Below are 18,700 nucleotides of genomic sequence, written 5' to 3'. Positions count from 1 at the left end.
TCTAGCTGAGAAGCATGGTAACTCAAATCTAAAGGAGATTCTGTAAAGCAATCATTTACATATCCAAAGAAGATATTTTCTCCTTAATTTTCTATTGCTTTCTATTTTTTTTTTAAATGGAAAATAGAGGAAAGAATTTTGGGACACAACTGTATCAAACAAGTAGAACCTCAATGAGATGGTAGCAGCTGCCAGGAAAGAACACTGTATTTCATTTAATCACGTTCTATCCTGTCCTGTGAGAACACTCAGAATCGGTTACAAAATAAAGCGGTACTTTTATTAAGCTGCAGTAAACACTAACATTGGCTTGCTGCAGCTTAAAAGGATTTACCACAGGTGCAGTACCAAGGCATCCCGCAGTAAAATTGAAATGTGCATTCGTTGGGGGATTTAAGGTATTGGATGGGGGATTTGGTGGGGTGGGAATGGATTTTTTAAAGATTCAGATAATTATATCAGGAAAGAATGTGATTAATGTTATTACTATAATAATGTACACGTCTGTTGTGAAGATGGATTTTAAAACTTTTGTATTCTGAAATAGTTTAATAAAGAATTTTTTTTAAAAAAGAAATGTGCCTGCGCTCCCCACTCACTGAAAAATATTTTTTAACTTTATTGCTTTTGTCTGGGGGACAGAGAATGGATGCATCTATGCTAACCCCATCAGCATTGCCACGTGCTGATTAGCACATGAGCACTTACCATCTATAAAATAGGTGGCATTAAGGGCCCATGCACTAATTTAATTATTATGGCACGTGACCATTTGTGCTGAAAATAGAAAAATCTGCCGTAGTGCATGGGAAAGACAATGTAAGGTTAATATGGCCTTTTTTAGCACTATTTTGTAAAAGGGCCCCTTAGTTCTGATAGTTGCAATTTACCATGCATCACAGTAATAAAATTAAGAGGGGAAGTTAAAATTATTTTACCACAGGTTGGATGACTTTAGCATTGGTAACCATTTTATGCAATGAGACTCTGTGCTAAAATAACCCAACTTAACAATAGCCCACATTTGTAACTTGCCCCCTGAACCATTAAGACCGGCGGCAAAAGCTCTCCTCGGAATTGGACCCTAAAGCAAAACAGAACTTTAAAAACTGACTGAACAAGTTTTGGTGACTATTCCTAGTCTGATCAGTGGTTCTAAATTTAGCTACAAAGGAGAATGGTTTTGAAAATACTAACTATGTTAAAATCAGCACAATTAGGATTAACATGTAAAATAACTGAAAAACCCTTCTGCACTTTAGAACAATCACTACTAGAATGCTAGGAAAATGTAAGGTTATGCCCCTTTCTAGACAGACTAACAAAGAAAATTAGTATGTGAATGAAAAAATCCTCTAATCCCATTTACCTATCCAATGTATTGAAGTGCAGAGCTAAAATTTGCCTTCCAAAAAAAGAGCAGAGGATTGCCCAACTGCAGTCCATCTACTAATTCCTTCAACCATGAAGAATTATTCATAATACAGATTATGTGAAAAACTGTAAATCAATATTATAAAAACCTAAAAAGGGGGTCTCAAAGTTACCTAAAGCTGAGCAAGTCTGCTTTGGGACCCTTACAAAATTTCTGCCCTGGGCCCCAGCATTTTTCAATTATTTTGATAAATACAGTATTCAGAATGTTGCGGAAATGTTAAATTTTAAACACAGAATTGTTAAAATTTTATACAGAATTCCCCTAGGAATAACATGAAATGCTGTTGTGTAGCTGGACCATAACATGGTACAAGTGACAGATGAAATTTAATGTGGACAAATGCAAAGTGATGCACACTGGGAAGAATAACGTAAATCATAGTTACCAGATGCTAGGGTCCACCTTAGGGGTTAGCACCCAAGAAAAAGATTTGGGTATCATTGTAGATAATACAATAAAACCTTCTGCCCAATGTGTAATAGCAGCCAAAAAAAGCAAACAAGGTTCTAGGAATTAAAAAAGGGATGTTTAACAAGACTACTCCAGATTTTTCAATAAAAAATACATATGAACGGGATCAAATTTGCCCTCTGGTGCCTTAAAATTTTAGCCTAAAAAGTCCAAAGGGAAGCGACCCATTCATCCAGAGTGCGTCAGACACTTTATTTATTTATTTAATTTGTTTTCTATCCCGTTTTCCCCAAAGAGCACAGAACGGGTTACAGGTTAAACATACATTATATCAGTACAAGATTACAATGTAAGTTTTCAATCTAGTTGGCACATAATAGGTGTAGTTATTCTTATGTCGCACAGACTGGTTCAGTTACCAATATACAATTCTTTGTAGTCCATGGAGCAAGAGCAGGGGGTCAGATGAAGAGATGTATGTTACACAGTCCCTTATGAGACATTTCTGAAATAATTTAAAAGTCATAGGATACAAAGCAACATTCTATTGCATTTTGGGAACTGGTTAAAAAGATAGAGGACAGACCGCAGTACTAAATAGTCAATTTTCTCAGATGAGACAGGTGAATAGTAAAGTATCCTGGGGGGGATCTGTACTGACACAGGTATTTATTAATGATCCGGCACCAAAGACGGGGACTAGAAGGCCACTAAACAAATTCCAACAGCCTTAAACTAAACTAGGGAAGACTACACAGGCTTACTATCTCCACCTGCTGGAGACAGAACTTACTGAATGTACTGGGACTGCACAGCCCAACTATACTACACTTCTCCCTCCGTATTCACGGTTTCCGTATCTGCGGTTTCGCTTATTCGCGATTAAGTTTTTTCCTTTTACTGTACAGTACTGATAAAAAAAGTTTATCACTTACCATTACTTTACTGTAACTCTGAAAATCGCACCTTCCATGCTTTCTCCCACAAATTCGCTGCTTTCATATTTCCCCAATGTGCACTGAGAAAAACGCTGCTTCCCAGCATCCCTAGAGAGAAAGGCTTCTTCCCAGCATGCATGAAATCGCTGGTTGCTTGCCTGCCCAGAAAATCGCTGCTTGCTTGACTGCCCAGAAAATCGCTGGTTTCAGTAGTAAAAACGATGGCACTTTTCCAAAACCGCGAACAACATGCAAAAAAGTTATTCACGGTTTTTCCATTTTCACACCTATTGGCTGCCCGCATCCACCACGAATATGGAGGGAGAAGTGTATAACCAAATGTTTATGTCTCAGTCTCCACCAGCTGGTCACTGTGAGCTATTACCCATCAGTGAATTGCCGGTCTGGAGAGACGCTTAAGAAGCAGTCTATACCAGAGGATGGCAGCTACCACATGAGGATATGTGTCCAGAGATACTTGGTGGAAAAAGGAGAAGGATAAGAGACATTGTTGGGATTATTGAAGGGTTCTAGCTGAACAGGAAATGCTAGCCAGGAATGAGAAATCAGAAAAACCCGCAAAAAATTGGAAGGTAAATAGACAAATCCAACAGCAAAAAACCTCCCAAACCCCAAGAAAAGGAACTAGACAAGGGAGAGAGACAAAAGCAGAGACGGCTCAACTACATTCACCAACCTATCAATAATGTTTAAGATGTAAGTAGATTAAACGGAAGAGCCCTCAGTAACACAGCCACCCACCGGAGAACCAGTGGAAAAGGCTGTCACATGGCTTACACCCAAACGAGTGTTAACTGTGAAACATCCCCGGGCTCTACTCCGTATTTTTTATATAATAAAGTGCACCCAACAGTGCTAAGTGTGAAAAAAGATATACATAAATCAAAAAAACACACTTTACCATTCACTATGATTGTCTCTGCCCCTTGTCCAGGGGGCCAAAAACGTCCAAGTCCAGCCAAGCAAAAAACAACAGGAAGTACTTAGCTTCTCCGTGAAGACAAACAGCCAGCAAAGATATTCTTCGTCCGCGAAGAATATCTTTGCTGGCTGTTTGTCTTCACGGAGAAGCTAAGTACTTCCTGTTGTTTTTTGCTTGGCTGGACTTGGACGTTTTTGGCCCCCTGGACAAGGGGCAGAGACAATCGTAGTGAATGGTAAAGTGTGTTTTTTTGATTTATGTATATCTTTTTTCACACTTAGCACTGTTGGGTGCACTTTATTATATAAAAAATACGGAGTAGAGCCCGGGGATGTTTCACAGTTAACACTCGTTTGGGTGTAAGCCATGTGACAGCCTTTTCCACTGGTTCTCCGGTGGGTGGCTGTGTTACTGAGGGCTCTTCCGTTTAATCTACTTACATCTTAAACATTATTGATAGGTTGGTGAATGTAGTTGAGCCGTCTCTGCTTTTGTCTCTCTTCCTTGTCTAGTTCCTTTTCTTGGGGTTTGGGAGTTTTTTTGCAGCCAGGAATGAGAGCATCCTGGAGAACTGAATTTGGTGAAATAAGGTAAGTCGTTTCAAGGGAATTCTGTAAGAGAATGGAACAGGGTTCAGCAATGAAAAGAGGATGTACATATTTCTTATGGGAAAATCTCTATATTTAAAAACTGGTGTAAAGTCTGCAGATTTAAACTACCTGTGGAATTGTACGCACCCATAAAGTTTGAAAATTGCTCCCAAGATGCTCCTTTCCCTATTAGTGTCCATTGAATGCAGAAGCTATGCATGTGCAGTACGTAAGGATGGGGAGAAAAGAAAATATATTAACTATTAAGTAAATACCTTTCTTTGTCTTGCAGGGTCCTCCATCAGGATGCACATCTTGCAAAGGCATAATGAGTAATTTAGCAGTCCCAGATGCAGTCAAGGAATGATAAACACGCTTAAATGTTCTTTCACCTATACTCTGAAAACAAAATAGGTAAGTATTATTATACAATTATTCAGATAAAATATGTTAAGTTAATTTGCATGGTGGCAATGAGGGAATAATAATAATACTAATAACTTTATTTTTCTATACCGCCATAGTCAAACTGACTTCTAGGCGGTTCACATAGAAAGAAGGCTGGACAATCAGCGAATTACACAATACAAGAAGAAGGAAGTTACATGATGATTAGGGAAGCATAGGGAAGGAATACATGAGAAAAAGAAGTTACATAATACATTGGGGTTATAAGGGGAAAGAATACCTGAGAGAGGTCATCTGATTAGGAAGAGCAGATCCTTCCCCATTGCAAAGAATATACTGTATTTGCATATAAAATATATATAAACCACTTTGATGGTTGCTATAGAAATGTAGTATATCATATCTATTACCCTTACAAGGAATCTAAGACTAGGTGGGAAAAGAACTGGCTTTGAACCTGAGAGAGAAAACTGAGGCTGAAGCAGGGCTGCTGACTCACTTTTCTGAAATTCAAAGGAGTATGACTTGGGTGGCGTGACTGAGGCAAGGGGGTGGCAATGAGGGAAGAGCAGATCCTTCCCCACTGCAAAGAAGGATTGAGTGGGATGGGAAGGGGACTGAGCAGACACATAACACAGATACAATGGGGCCCTTTAACTAAAGTGTGCTAAAATTTGCAGCGAATGCGATTTAAAGCAGGATTTTACTGAAAAACGCTGCTAATTTTACCCAGCACTTTTTGAAGGCTTTCACTTTTTTTTTTTTCTCTCTAGGTCATATACTAACATAACCATTAGTACAGGATATTTGCAGGACTACTTATCGCCTATTTAGGAGGCAATAAAACCCTATTGGTCAGTTAGCGCACACTAAGTATAATGAATTAGCTGACTAATGCTTACATGCCCCCGTAGGCAATAATTCAAAGAAGTACAATATTGCCTAGCTTGACATGCAGTAACAGCCAAGTTACTGCACAAATCCTTAGGGGCTGTGTAACTGATTCAGGGGTTTTCCCTCAACATGAGCTCAATTATATCATTGGGCAGCATGGGGTGCTAGAAGTGAATTGCATGTCCCAAAGTGCCCCGAGTACTACAGCTACTACTACTAATCACTTATATAGTACTGAAAGGTGTACGTAGTGCTGTACAATTTTACATTTATGGATGGTTCCTACTTGGAAGAGCTTACAATCTAACTTGGACAGACAGACAGGCTTGGGAGACAGATTACATGAGTCAGAAGGGTGGAGTTCAGCCAAGATGAAGAATAAATAGCATAGGAGGAGTTAATGAGAGAGGTCCCTGAGAGAGAGGAAGCTTCCCTAGATAGAGACTAATACAAGCCTTGGGAAGCGCAGACTATCCAGGAGAGGAGTTCCAGGAGTAGAGCTCCCACTAAGAGACTGTCCAGAGGAGACTATTGCTGGTTGGACTATTAGTGACTTGGCTGAGGTAAGCCAATGTTATTAAACTCAAAATTGTGAACAATAAAGCTTATGTTATACTTTCTATCAGTGTGCTGATCTCTCCTGGCAATCCTGTCACAGGCTGATTCTATAAATAGTGCCTAAATTAGCCAGCACCTAAACAAATGGCACCATCCGTGAGTCAATCACACTTAGGCGCCGTTTACAGAATGGTGGCTAATGGGGCCTATGTAAAAACTTAGGCGCCTGAAATGTAAGTAAGGATTTTAAAGGCCTTCATTTCAGGAGCCTAAGTTTTTGGAGAATTGCACTTAGCAGCGCCTAAGTTACGCTACACCCATAGAAACGCCCACTTAGACGTCGCTAAGCGCCTTGCAATATGCACCTATCTTTTATAGAATCGGATAGGCGCCTATTGCCCAATTATTACTTTTTTTTTTTTTTTTACACCAATTAATGAGGCTATTAAGAATATTTTGCCAATTAATGTATTTGTGCAGGAGCTTGTTATCACACCTTAACCATGTGTTAAGAGCTTAATGTGTTAGGTACCATTAACTCATGTTTGAGTCCTAGCAACTTGATGAATTACAGATCTAAAAAGAAATCTGTTTTGTGCTAGTCTGGTAAGGTCCTTCAGCATCATCCCTATGGTTGTTTTCAATGTGTTCAGCCATCTGAATGCAGGTCTCCCTCTTTGCCTGGTTCCTTCAATTTTCCCAAACATGTCTCTGTTCTGACTGTGTGACCAAAATAAGGCAGACACAGTTGTAACTTCATCATTTGGGCTTCAAGTGACATAGCTGGTTTGATCACTTCCAGAATTTGTTAGTTCTTCTGGAGGTCCACAGCACGCATAAAATCCTTCTCCAGCACCAAAGTTCAAACAAGTCAATCTTCTTTCTATCTGTAATTGACCACTAAGAAAAATGAGTGCGTGGACAAGTCTGATCTTCATTTGGAGTGTTATTTCCTTGCATTTGTTGACAGCCTTCATTGAAGAGTTACCAAGTGCTATTCTGCAGAGTATTTCTTCCCTACTAGTTGCTTCTTTGTTTATGAAAGAGCCCAGGAGATTGAAATCATTTACAACTTCTATTCTATTCCCTTCCAGCTTAAAACTTCATCATTTTCTGTGCTCATGATGTTCGTCTTATGTTCAATTCTAAACCCATGTTAGGATTTGACTTTTTTCAGTAGATACAGTACTTCTTCTTTGCTGTTGGTGATGAGCGTTGTATCATCTGCGAAGCGCAGGTTGTTTATATTTCAGCCACCAACTTTGAAACCAACACTCTCTTCTTCCAAATTTGCTTTTCTGAAGATGGCTTTGCCCCAAGACTTTGGGGAAATTTGGGCACTGTAAGCAGCATATCTTTTTTCCAATCTTGAGAGGAAAAGGACTGTATGTGTGTGTATTACCCACTGAAACTTTCAAACTCTCAAATCCTTCTTGTTTAGAAGACCTTGGAGAAGTTGCTTTGATTTTCTACGAAGCTTTATAAAAAGAAAAAAATGAATTTGTGTATACCCTAAATTCTGTATACAGTGCCTAAAATTGTGCACATACATCGGTATGTGTAGCTGATGTATGCACACAACTTAAATTAATTGGCATTAATAATTGGCAATTAACTCCTCATATGAAACTAATCAAAAGTTATGCACACAAATCAGAAAGCACAATTCTATAAAAAGCATGTGCCAGTTGCAGTGCGCAAATTTGAAAAGGGGGCACAGCCAGGGGCATGCCTAAAAGTTATGTACCTTGTTATAGAATACGCTTGATCTGTGCAAAAAGGAGCAAGCATTTAGGCCTAGTTTTACTCATAGCTGGCATAAATGCCTGTGCCTAAGATATTATTAGTATATATGGTCTCTAAAGGTATATCTTCATGGATACTTTCTAAAGTTTATAAACCTCATTAGTGTCGGATGCATGAAAACAAACTTTCTTCCATACAGACGAGTGACACGCTGAGATTGATAGTGCAATTTTCTTTATTAACTCATGTATTTATACTACATGAGTTAATAAAAAAAATTGCACTATCAATCTCAGCGTGTCACTCGTTTGTATGGAAAAAAGTTTGTTTTCATACAGCCGACACTAATGAGGTTTATAAACTTTAGAAAGTATCCATGAAGATATACCTTTAGAGACCATATATACTAATAATATTTATTGAAACACTGGGTCTCTTGACATACTATTTGGAGTTATTTGGCCTGTGCCTAAGATATGCATTGCACACAGATGCCAAGCACGATTCTATAAAAGCTACTCAGACCTTGTAGAACCACACTAAGCGCCATTCTAGTTGGCACCGATTTTTAGGTGCCATATATAGAATATGGCCCTTATTGCCTAAAAAGTGAATAGTGGTAAGTGCTCACGCAGTAATGTTTTTTTCAGTGGTCATAAGCTAATGGCAACATTAGCACATGACTATTAATACAAACACTAGAAAACTGGTTATTTTACAACTGCAGTAAAAATGGCCTTAGTGTGCAGGAAAAACCTGCATAAGGACATACTAAGGCCTCTTTTTACCACAGTTTAGTGAAAGGACCCCCTTCTGATATTTATAAATTGGTTTAAAAGCACAGCATAAATCAGATTCAAGGCAAATCTCAAGTTCTGAAAAGAACGTAAATCTTACCAGATGTTCCCTCAGCTTTGTCAATGTCTCAGTTTGATTTGGACAAGTACTCAGCATAGTAGAAACCTTCTCCATCAGCATATCATATTTATTTTGCCTAGAATAAGAAGGAAAAAAATTCAGAAAAGAAATTAAAAATCTAATAAAAATATTTTAGTGTTTTTTTTTAAGGAATTGACTTAAATGAAGACTAAGGAGGAGCCCAATAAATGATGATCAAAACACTATAAAAGAGAAATAATTTTTTAACCTAGCTCACTAAACTATGGTAAAAATAGGCTTTAGCGTGCCCTTAAGCAAGTCTTTCCTGCAAGTTAAGGCCTATTTTTACTGTAGCTTAGTAAAAACTTAATTATATATATATATATATATATATTTATTTTTTTTTTAATTGACTTTATTAGCAACTGCAAAAGGACATACAACCAGAATCAAAGTAAGCATAAAAACATAGCAGAATAAATGGCCATGTGCTAATGTTTTTAAAAGTTACAGCAGGAACACTTACCATCATCTATTTTGTAGATGGTAAGGGTTCCTGTTTTATCCATGTTAGGGTAAAGTAATGTAGATGTGATACATACTAAATAATTTGTTAAATATTTGAAGTTTACATTTAAGAAATGGATTAATAAAATATTTGGAGGCAATAAATTAGTCCAATCAAGATGTGTAATGATACATACTTTTGGTGTGAAAGACACCACTGAAGTTGCAAGTAATCTTTAGAAAGTCCATATTACTACTTTCTTGAGCTAAGTGAACTTAAAAAGTTTTATATCACGCTAGGACAATTGTGTGCAATTAGAATTCAGCTATGCATTTGTAAAATCCAAGTATGTAACCTTCTAGTACAAACAGGTTTCTGAAAACAAATCAGAAACATCTTGGATCCAATTTAAACATATAGCATTATCAGAAAATTTGCATGTTTGAGAATACCAGTCACTCAATGCAATTGGGCAAGCTGGTGTAGCTTGTTAAGCAATACAGTCTTAAAATCTATGTCCAAATTGGACAATAAATGCAATGCAACTGTATATTATTCCTGGTATCCTCTTACTGACCTAACCAAAGCCATAATGCTCAACGTACCTGTCAACATGAAAGCGGTTCAGAAGCAAGAGAATAGAATGTTGCTGGGTCCCATTTGCTAGCTGTATCACATTGGACTGCATGGTCACCAAGCCATTCTTAATTAGCACTTTTCTGTGATAGTGAAGCTTCCCAGCATCTGTTCTAAACAAAGACATGAAGACATTTTTCTGAGAGCATCTCATAATGGCAATGGTGATAATATTTATGCATCTATACAACAATTTTTACTCTGTTATATATAAATACTTATTGGTGCAACAGAAATCACTGTACTAAAAAGGAAATGAACTACAAATAGCACATTCAAAACAGGGAGTATCACATTACTATGCTAGAATATTAACAGGAAAATATTTTTATCCTAATCCTAGCACTTGGGAACAGAAGAAAATGATGTTTCTTAATGTCTTATTTTAAACTAAACTAAACCAAACCTTAGGTTTGTATACTGCGCCATCTCCACAAGCGTAGAGTTCGGCACGGTTTACAGGGTTAGGTTGAAAAGGAGCTACAATGCAGGGTTATAGGAAAGGAACTAGGAAGATAAAGAGGGACAGGGAAACAAAAAGCGGGAAGTGTTAGATTTTTGAAAAGAGCCAACTGTATAGTAACATGTAGTGTAACAAAAATCATTTTGCTACAAAGAAATTAACTTTATTGTCAAATATATTTTATTGAGCACAACAAAACAACCAGAACCAGAAGTACAAAGTGCAACAAGATCAGTTCAAGAATTCACCCTTAATCAACCCCCCTCCCCCCAACACTGATATAGCAGTAAGTACTCAATACTAAGGAAACAGGACAGTCCTAGACAAAAGGAACACTAAACAATGCAGAGTTACACAGTTAACTAGGCTAACAATTCAAGAGGCGACTACATGCCGCCGACATCATAGTGGTCCAAAAGTGTTCCCAAATGCATTGGAAGGCCCCCAGGTAATGAAGAAATATCTTGCACGCCTCTACGCTCCCAGGATAGGAATGTTATCAGGCGACAGCGCCAAAGTGAATAATCAGGAGCCTCCACCTCCATCCACTTGAGCAAGATACACTTTATTGCTGTCAAAACAGTCCAACGGAGGAATGCTGCTGCCTCAGGTCGAAGGGGATAGAAGTGCGGGAAGGCACCAAACAACACTAAAGCTGAGCGCTGTACAGTGATGTTCCAGATACGGTCCACAAAAAGAAAGATAGAGTTCCAAAAGACTTGTACTGAAGGACAAGTCCAAAATATGTGGCCTAGACCAGCGTCAGGGGCATTACAGCGCTGACAAGCTGCACTTGGACGGAGCCCCAAAAGATGAGCTCGCCGAGGAGATATATACAAACGGAGAATCAATTTATAATGTTGTTCCCAAAATACAGTATATTTGCTATAAATAGGTAACTTTTTATAGCATTCAATATCACATCCTCAGACAATTCTACATTTAAATCATGAGCCCAAGCATTCCGTAATCTTATATAATCAAGCAAAGGGGATTTGTCTTTCAAATGTCAATGGTGAAATTTTAAGGGTACTGGCTGTTGAGAGCCAAATGTAAATGCCATAGTCAATAATTCCCTACAGGAAGTCGAAAAATGGCTTCGAGTCAGAGAGAAAATATAATGGTGAATCTGCAGATAGGCAAAGACATCTGTAGGAGGAAGAACAAATTCCTCACAGAGCTGGTCGAAAGATTTTATCCGACCCTCATCATCAACTAGATGGAACAAGTAGCAAATCCCCTTTGCTTCCCAGCGCACAAAACTAGCATTATCTACCCCAGGGGGAAAGTTTGCATTAAAGCGTATCGGTAAAAAGGGAGAGATAGTAGAGCTGAGGGAATGAAATTTGCAAATCCAGTGCCAGACCCACCTAAGTGGGCAGTGCCACAAGGCACTGGGTGTAGGCCCCCATTTAGAAAATAAAGCAGAGTGAAGAAAAGTACTAAAGTGAATAGTGGTAAAACAAGAAAGTTCTAAGGTATGGTTCAGCGGTTTCTTTGGATGGGAAAACGTGCTCGTAGAGGTGCCGCAAAAAAGATCATTAATATTGTGACCATCCAAGCGTTATCTCCGCCAAGGTCCCAGTTAGATCCCAAGGCCAGACCCAAAAGAAATCCCGGAAAGGAATCAGGAATGTACATGCTGTTCCTGATATTGATAATATCTCCATTGACCACCAGAGGGAGCCTGAACTGTCGGATAGTGAGTTAGGTGAGCTGTATATAAGTCACTACCGGGGGAGCTCTAGAGCTACCTTGAGCACTGCTGACTCAGCCAGGTTAGGGCGTGTCCCAAAGATACAAAAGCCAGCAGTGGAGTACAGACAGACAGGCCGACTAGGAAGGAGGTTCAGGCCTTCCTTCAGGGTTGCCTCCCTGAGGAACCCCCTGGGCCAAGCAGGAGTAATAGTCCAGGTAAAGAAACACACAACTTGACAAATATAACTGGAGCACAATTTTATAAAATCCTATTTTGCGCCTAAGCATGGTTTTTGAAAATTACACTGCTAATGGTCAGAACTCAGGCTGTATGTGTAGCCATTTCCAGGGCAAGCCGTGATCTCTGATTGAAGTCCTGTCACTGTAATAGTTGGGTTAAACAGAATTTATTTTAATTTTATTTGTAGTATTTATATACCACTTATAGCCTAAGTGGTTTACATTCAGGTACTTGAAACATTTTTCCCTATCTGTTCTGGTAGACTCACACTCTATCTAATGTATATGGAGCAATGGGGATTAAGTAACTTGCCCAGGGTCACAAGGAGTAGCATGGGATTTGAACCCACAACCTCAGGGTACTGCGGCTGTAGCTCTAACCATTAAAAATTTAAGAAAAAAAATTCACAGGAGTTCCACATAAAGAATCATGGCACAATTTCCAAAGTAACATGGGTCCCAATTGAGTTTGGAAATTGCCATGCAAACAAACAAAAATAATTTCCATTTTCCATATAACAGAGCAGAAATGGCCATTATAGGCCATATTTTATATATGGTGCCCGACATATTCGCACCAACCAGAATGGCGCTTAGTGCGATTCTATAAGTACATGCACCTTATAGAATCACACTAAGCACTAGTGAATATCATAACTTTTAGGCACACCCATTTAAGCCAAGGAAAACCAGGCCTAAAAACCTGCACCTAACTTGTGCGTAGATTTGATGTATTCTTAACAATGCACCTAACTTTTAGAAACACTTACAATCTGCCCATGCTCCTTTCTTGGCCATGCCCCTTTCAGATTCACACATTAGAACCGATATGCAGCACTTTATAAAATGTGTCTACCAAGTTATGTATGTAACTTCCAATTAGTGCTAATTAGCATCAATTATGACACCAATTAGGTCTATTAAACAATTACAATTTGTGCACAAATAAGCAGGTTGCACCAGTGTGCACACACAACTTAAGGTGCCATATATAGAATTTGGGGTAATATACTCACATTTTAAATTATTAGCCTTCTGGTACAGAGTGAAAGCATAAAATATTTTTTTATTTAACTTTTCATACACTGGGTCTAAAAGCAAAAGCTGCAGATTTGAAGTCAGTTCTTTATCACAAAAGTGAGGAAGCACAAAACCTACTTGAAAGCATCATTGTGAAGGTCTCTTTGAAGCTCCCCTTCCCATCTTGCTCGACCTAATCGCTCCAGAATACAGTAAGAATAGTCTGGCAGGATCAACTCAGGATCTCCTTGCCAACCGATTAGAGCCCTGTACCGTAGGTTCTGGGATGCAACAATGACAAGTTTGTCTCCCCATCTATGAAAAAGATAAGAGAGAGAAAAAAAAAAGGCACAGTGACATCCCTATGGTTAGATGCAACCAGACAACAGCAATAAGGGGTACTTTACTAACAATTAGTGTAAGCAGGGCTCATTTTATTTCTGATAATGTTAAGTAAATGCTAGCCATTAATAAATGGCCTCAGTAATGTTTTATTTTTCTCTTTCAAAATGTTCATGCACTTTAGACTCCAAAATTATGCTGCTTGACCATTCATTTTATTTCCTTCACCTTTCCATTCTATCTCAAAGTAAGGTAAAATATAAAAATCATAAAACATGTTTTTTAACTGTCAAATCATACAACACACTGGAATTTAGTTTGGACAAGACACCACTGTCCCCCTCTTTTACAAAGGTGCGCTAAGCTTTTTAGCACGCTCTAAATGCTAACGCGTGCATGTTATCCTATGGATGTGTTAGCGCACGCATTGGATTTAGCGTGCCTTTGTAAAAGAGGGCCTGTGCAAATTCAACCTGATTTTCCCATAAATTAAGCACACTTTTTTTTCCCCTAATACAGTACAAACATCTCAGTGTGTCATTATTTTGTCCAAGCCCTCACATATCAAGTACCTACTACTCGTGCCTGCTCTAGTGTGATGGTAAGAAAGTACAGGTGAATCAGTGAGCTCTGCTGGGAACCGGTAGTAAATGAAGGGCTTAGTTCTACGGTACTTTTTTTTTTTTTTTAAAATGTGTTTATACTGGAAACAAATTGCCTTCCCAGATAGGATGTGTGAAACGGCACTAAAAGGTCTTTATTCACAATATATATGATAGTCAGTGAAAAATAAATTTTCTATGTTGACTAGAATTCTTGAAAATAAATAAATTTATCCAGAAAGCAGTTTATTGCACTTAAGAGATTAGGTTTTTACCTTGCTAATTAATATATATTTTCTAGTAGATAGGTGTGTCATTCTGTAAAGTAGGGTATTCTCCCCATGCTTGCAAGCCGTGCAGAAGGAATTCATTACAGTTTATAGTTTATTATTTATATTCTGCTTTTATTCAAAGCAGATTACAGCAAAACATACATAATTACCATATTTTTCACTTCATAAGACGCACTTTTTTCTCCCAAAAGTGGGTGGAAATAAGGGTGCGTCTTATGGAGTGAATATAACCCCCTCCAGCCCCGGCAGTACCTTTAAATTATGCTGGTCACTGGAAAGCCGCCTCCTCATTATGTCGAGGCCAGTGTCGCACAAACATACTCCTGCATGGGCCCGCACCACTTGCTGAATGGCTGCCGTCAGTTCTTGCGAGTACCACGAGAACTGACAGCAGCCATTCAGGAAGTGGTGCGGGCCCACACAGAGAGTGCTTTTGCGCCGCTGGCCCCAACATAATGAGGAATCAGCCATTCAGCAACCAGCACAATCAGAAAGTAGCCGGGACTGACCCACAGCGCCCCACGATCTGCTCATCGGGGAGGGAGAGAGGCAGCGCTCCGATCTGGAGGAGATGACGCCTGACTCGGGACCAGTTTCAGAGGGAGGATCAGGATCAGACACGTCAGACTCTGGTTCTGATCCAGCTCAGGGGAGACCGTGCCTGGCTTGCGATTGGTGCTGGCTCGGATCCGATCTGGGGGGAAACTGTGCTTGAATCCTGGGACTGGTTCTGGCTTGGGCTCCTGCAGCTCCTTCCTTCTCCTGCTTGCGTTATCTTCCCACCTACATTTTCATGCAGGTCTTACTCATTATTCTCCTCTGATTCGTTCTCACCCCCTTCAGTTTGTACTAATGCAGGCAATAGACATATATAAGAACATATTTTAAAAAAGGGGTACAGGGAGACTCCTCGAACTACAAATCTGTTCTGCTCTGGAAGTATAACAAACAAGTTAAACATTATAATGGATCAAAACATCGAAATAACCATACCAATCAGAAACATTTATGGAGCTCAAACATTCTCTAAATTAAAGCAATAGATTATTCTTTATACCCTTGAGGACTTACTGACACAGTTTCGACTTGAACTACCTGACTGAGACAGTAGGCAGGCAAGAGTAAATAACTGACAGAGCAGGGTTCCAGAATAACACACCAGTAAGGGAATTTTTCAAGTACCTTTCTTATTTCTAATCTTAATGTATATTTTCTGTAAACCGCTTAGAACCTAACGGATGTAGCGGTATATAAGAAATAAATTACATTACATTACCTATCTACTAGAAAAGATATTAGCAAGGTAAGAATCTAATTTCTTTTTCTAGTGCAATAGGTATGTCACTCTGGACAGTAGGGACGCACAAAAGAAGTCCCAGAAATCTAGAGCGGAACCTCTGTGCCTGCTCATAACACTAAGGAGCCAAAGATGGTGTCCTCCCGTGCTGTCACATCCACTCTGTAGAACTTGGAAAACATGCAGAATGGACCAGGTCACTGTCCTACAAGTCTCCTCAGGCAAAATCTCACAAGCTTCTGCCCACAAAGAAGCCACATGCTTCTTGTGGAATGTGTTTTCAAGGAGACCAGCGATTGCTTGCCACAGACAATACATGCCTGACTGAAGTTTAGCCTGACTGGAGAGCACAAATAGATGGTCCAACAGTAAGAACTCATTAATGACCTCCAGATAATATAAGAGGATTCTCCTCATATCCAGCTTTCTCAGAACCTGCTCCTTTTTCTTTGATGTTCTGGAATACTGGAAATTTTACCTCTTTGATTGACATGAAACACTGAAATGACCTTCAGTAAAAAGGATGGGACTGTGGACAAGGAAACTCATCTCCGTTATCTTGAGGAAGGGCTCCCTGCACGACAGGGCTTGCAGCTCTGAGACTTATCTCGCCGATGTAATGGCCACAAGGAAAATGGTCTTGATGATAAGATCCAACAAGGACGCCTCTTGAGTAGGTTCATAAGGAGCCTGACTGAGACCATGCGGGTTTTGGAATGCCCCGATCTCCAGCCGCAACTGAAGGGCCTTCAACAAGCATGCGCGGATGATGTCACACAAATCCGCACATGCTGGAGGCCCTCCAGACACAGCTTGGAGATCAGGGAGAAAAAAAAAAAAGAAAGAGAGAGGTTTTTGAGGGTGGGGCTGGAGGCAGAAAGTGGCAGGAGGCAGAACAAAGTGGGGATGGGGTGGATTGGGGCAGGGCTACGTGTCCGGATTTTCCCATAGTTAACCTCCCCACCCCTTTTACAAAACCGTAGTGCAGTTTTTAGCGCCCTAGTCTTCCCTCCCAGACCTCAAGGGCCACTGACACACCAGGTTTTTTGAGGTGAGCCTAACATGCATGAGAGATTTTCATGCCTCCTACTCTCATTGTATACAAAATCTCTCTCATGAACATTCATTAGGACTACAGTGGTGCCTCGCATAACGGACGCCTCGCACAGCGAACGCTGCGCACAACGAACTTCAGGTCTTGCTTCCCACAACGAACTTCGTTTCACACAACGAAGTCGCCCGAGCTGCATCCTTCCGCGCAGGCACTGCGCTTAACTGCCCTCTCTCCGCCTGGCTCCCATATTTTAAACCCCCCTGCCGCCGCTGCTGCATATTTTTAAGCCTCTGCCGCCACCGCATATTTTTAAACCTCCCCCCGCCGCCACATATTTTTTTAAAAAAGCCACCACTGCTGCAACTTTAATCTCACCCGCTCACTCGTAACTGGTGGTCTAGCAAATTTCCCAGCCAGAAGCACAGAGATCAAGAGCAAGCCTTCTGTGCTACTGCCTGGGCCTGCGCTGATCTCTGAATGGCTGCAGTCAGCTCTCGCGGGACTCACAAGAACTAACTGCAGCCATTCGGAGATCGGCATGGGCCCACACAAGCGTGCAGAGGAATTGCTCCTGATCTCTGCGCTTCTGGCCTGTACGCCACTGGCTGGGAAAGATGGGAGGAATTAAAAAAGGTACCGAGGGGGGATGATTAAAAAGGTACTGGGGAGTATGTGGGAGGTGATTATAATACACAGCAAGGATCAACAAAACCCCTGTCTCCCCTCCCCTTCACATATATCCCCTCTACTATCAAGAAAATTGAATAAGCCAAATTATTATAGAATGCTACACAGAAATATCATGCTAACAGAATACCACAGTCACACATAGCAGGAATAAATTTATCTTTTTTTATGTCATCTTAGCATATTTTATGCTACAGAACGAATTATTTTTTTTTAACATGTATTGTTATGGGAAAACGCGTTTCACATAACGAACTTTTCGCATAACAAACTTGCTCCTGGAACCAATTAAGTTCGTTGTGTGAGGCACCACTGTTATTCTGAAAATCTGATCTGTTGTCTGCCTTAGAGAACTGAGTGAAGATTAAGGCTCTATTGTATGAAAATAAATAACACCAAGGAATTAGCATATATTCACTGCAGAAAACATTTTTATTAATTCTTACTATTAGCTCAGTACTTGCTCCCTCTTTCTAGAAAAAAATTTGATTCAGATTTCTGAATATATCAAAGCATATCCACCAATTAAATCAAATAATGAAAAACCAAAGAAGATTATAAAAGTTTGCTTTTACATAGGTAGCTTCAGAAAATGACCAACAATGCAGCCTATGCTGCATGTGACCTCTGAAAACACACAAAACCTTCAATATCTGATAAACTTCTGCTGGTAGACCAGTATCTCACAAACTTTGTCATGCTGCGGCACACTAAACGTAGTGGCCGTGGCTCGAGGCATCCAGAAGTACGCGGGCATCGACACAATGACATCATGCGCATGCGTGAAGTGATCACGTCGATGTCCATGCATGCATGAAGGCTCTCCAGATGTGCCCTGAGCCGCCAGTAGGGATTGCTGGCAGGGAAGATGCACAGAGATAAGGAGCGGTGCCGACTGATTGCCTACAGGATGTTCTTCTCGCTACGAGAGGCACGTTCTGTAGGCAGTCAGCCAGCACCAGTGCCTTTCCTCCTTCCCAGCGTCTCACAGCACACCTGAAATCTCAAAAGGCACACTAGTGTGCCACGAAACACAGTTTACGATACACTGTGGT

General features: G+C 40.0%; 1 protein-coding gene across 3 annotated transcripts in view; it reads right to left on the bottom strand.

Annotated features, from left to right (window-relative positions):
- GTF3C1 (general transcription factor IIIC subunit 1) overlaps positions 1 to 18,700 on the bottom strand; it is a 150,014-nt gene that overhangs the window by 124,371 nt on the left and 6,943 nt on the right. For 2 of the 3 annotated variants that reach the window (XM_033963012.1, XM_033963013.1), the window contains exons 3-6: positions 13,509 to 13,685; positions 9,919 to 10,062; positions 8,824 to 8,920; positions 4,596 to 4,719 (exon numbers count right to left, since the gene is read on the bottom strand). In XM_033963012.1, coding sequence (XP_033818903.1) covers positions 4,596 to 4,719; positions 8,824 to 8,920; positions 9,919 to 10,062; positions 13,509 to 13,685 — 542 coding nt within the window. Of the gene's footprint in view, positions 1 to 4,595; positions 4,720 to 8,823; positions 8,921 to 9,918; positions 10,063 to 13,508; positions 13,686 to 18,700 lie in introns of those variants that run through there. The other variant, XM_033963014.1, reaches the window with a different exon arrangement.

Source organism: Geotrypetes seraphini, chromosome 11 (assembly GCF_902459505.1).
Source record: "Geotrypetes seraphini chromosome 11, aGeoSer1.1, whole genome shotgun sequence".
Lineage (NCBI taxonomy): Eukaryota > Metazoa > Chordata > Amphibia > Gymnophiona > Dermophiidae > Geotrypetes > Geotrypetes seraphini.
This window is presented reverse-complemented; position numbering and strand designations above follow the sequence as displayed.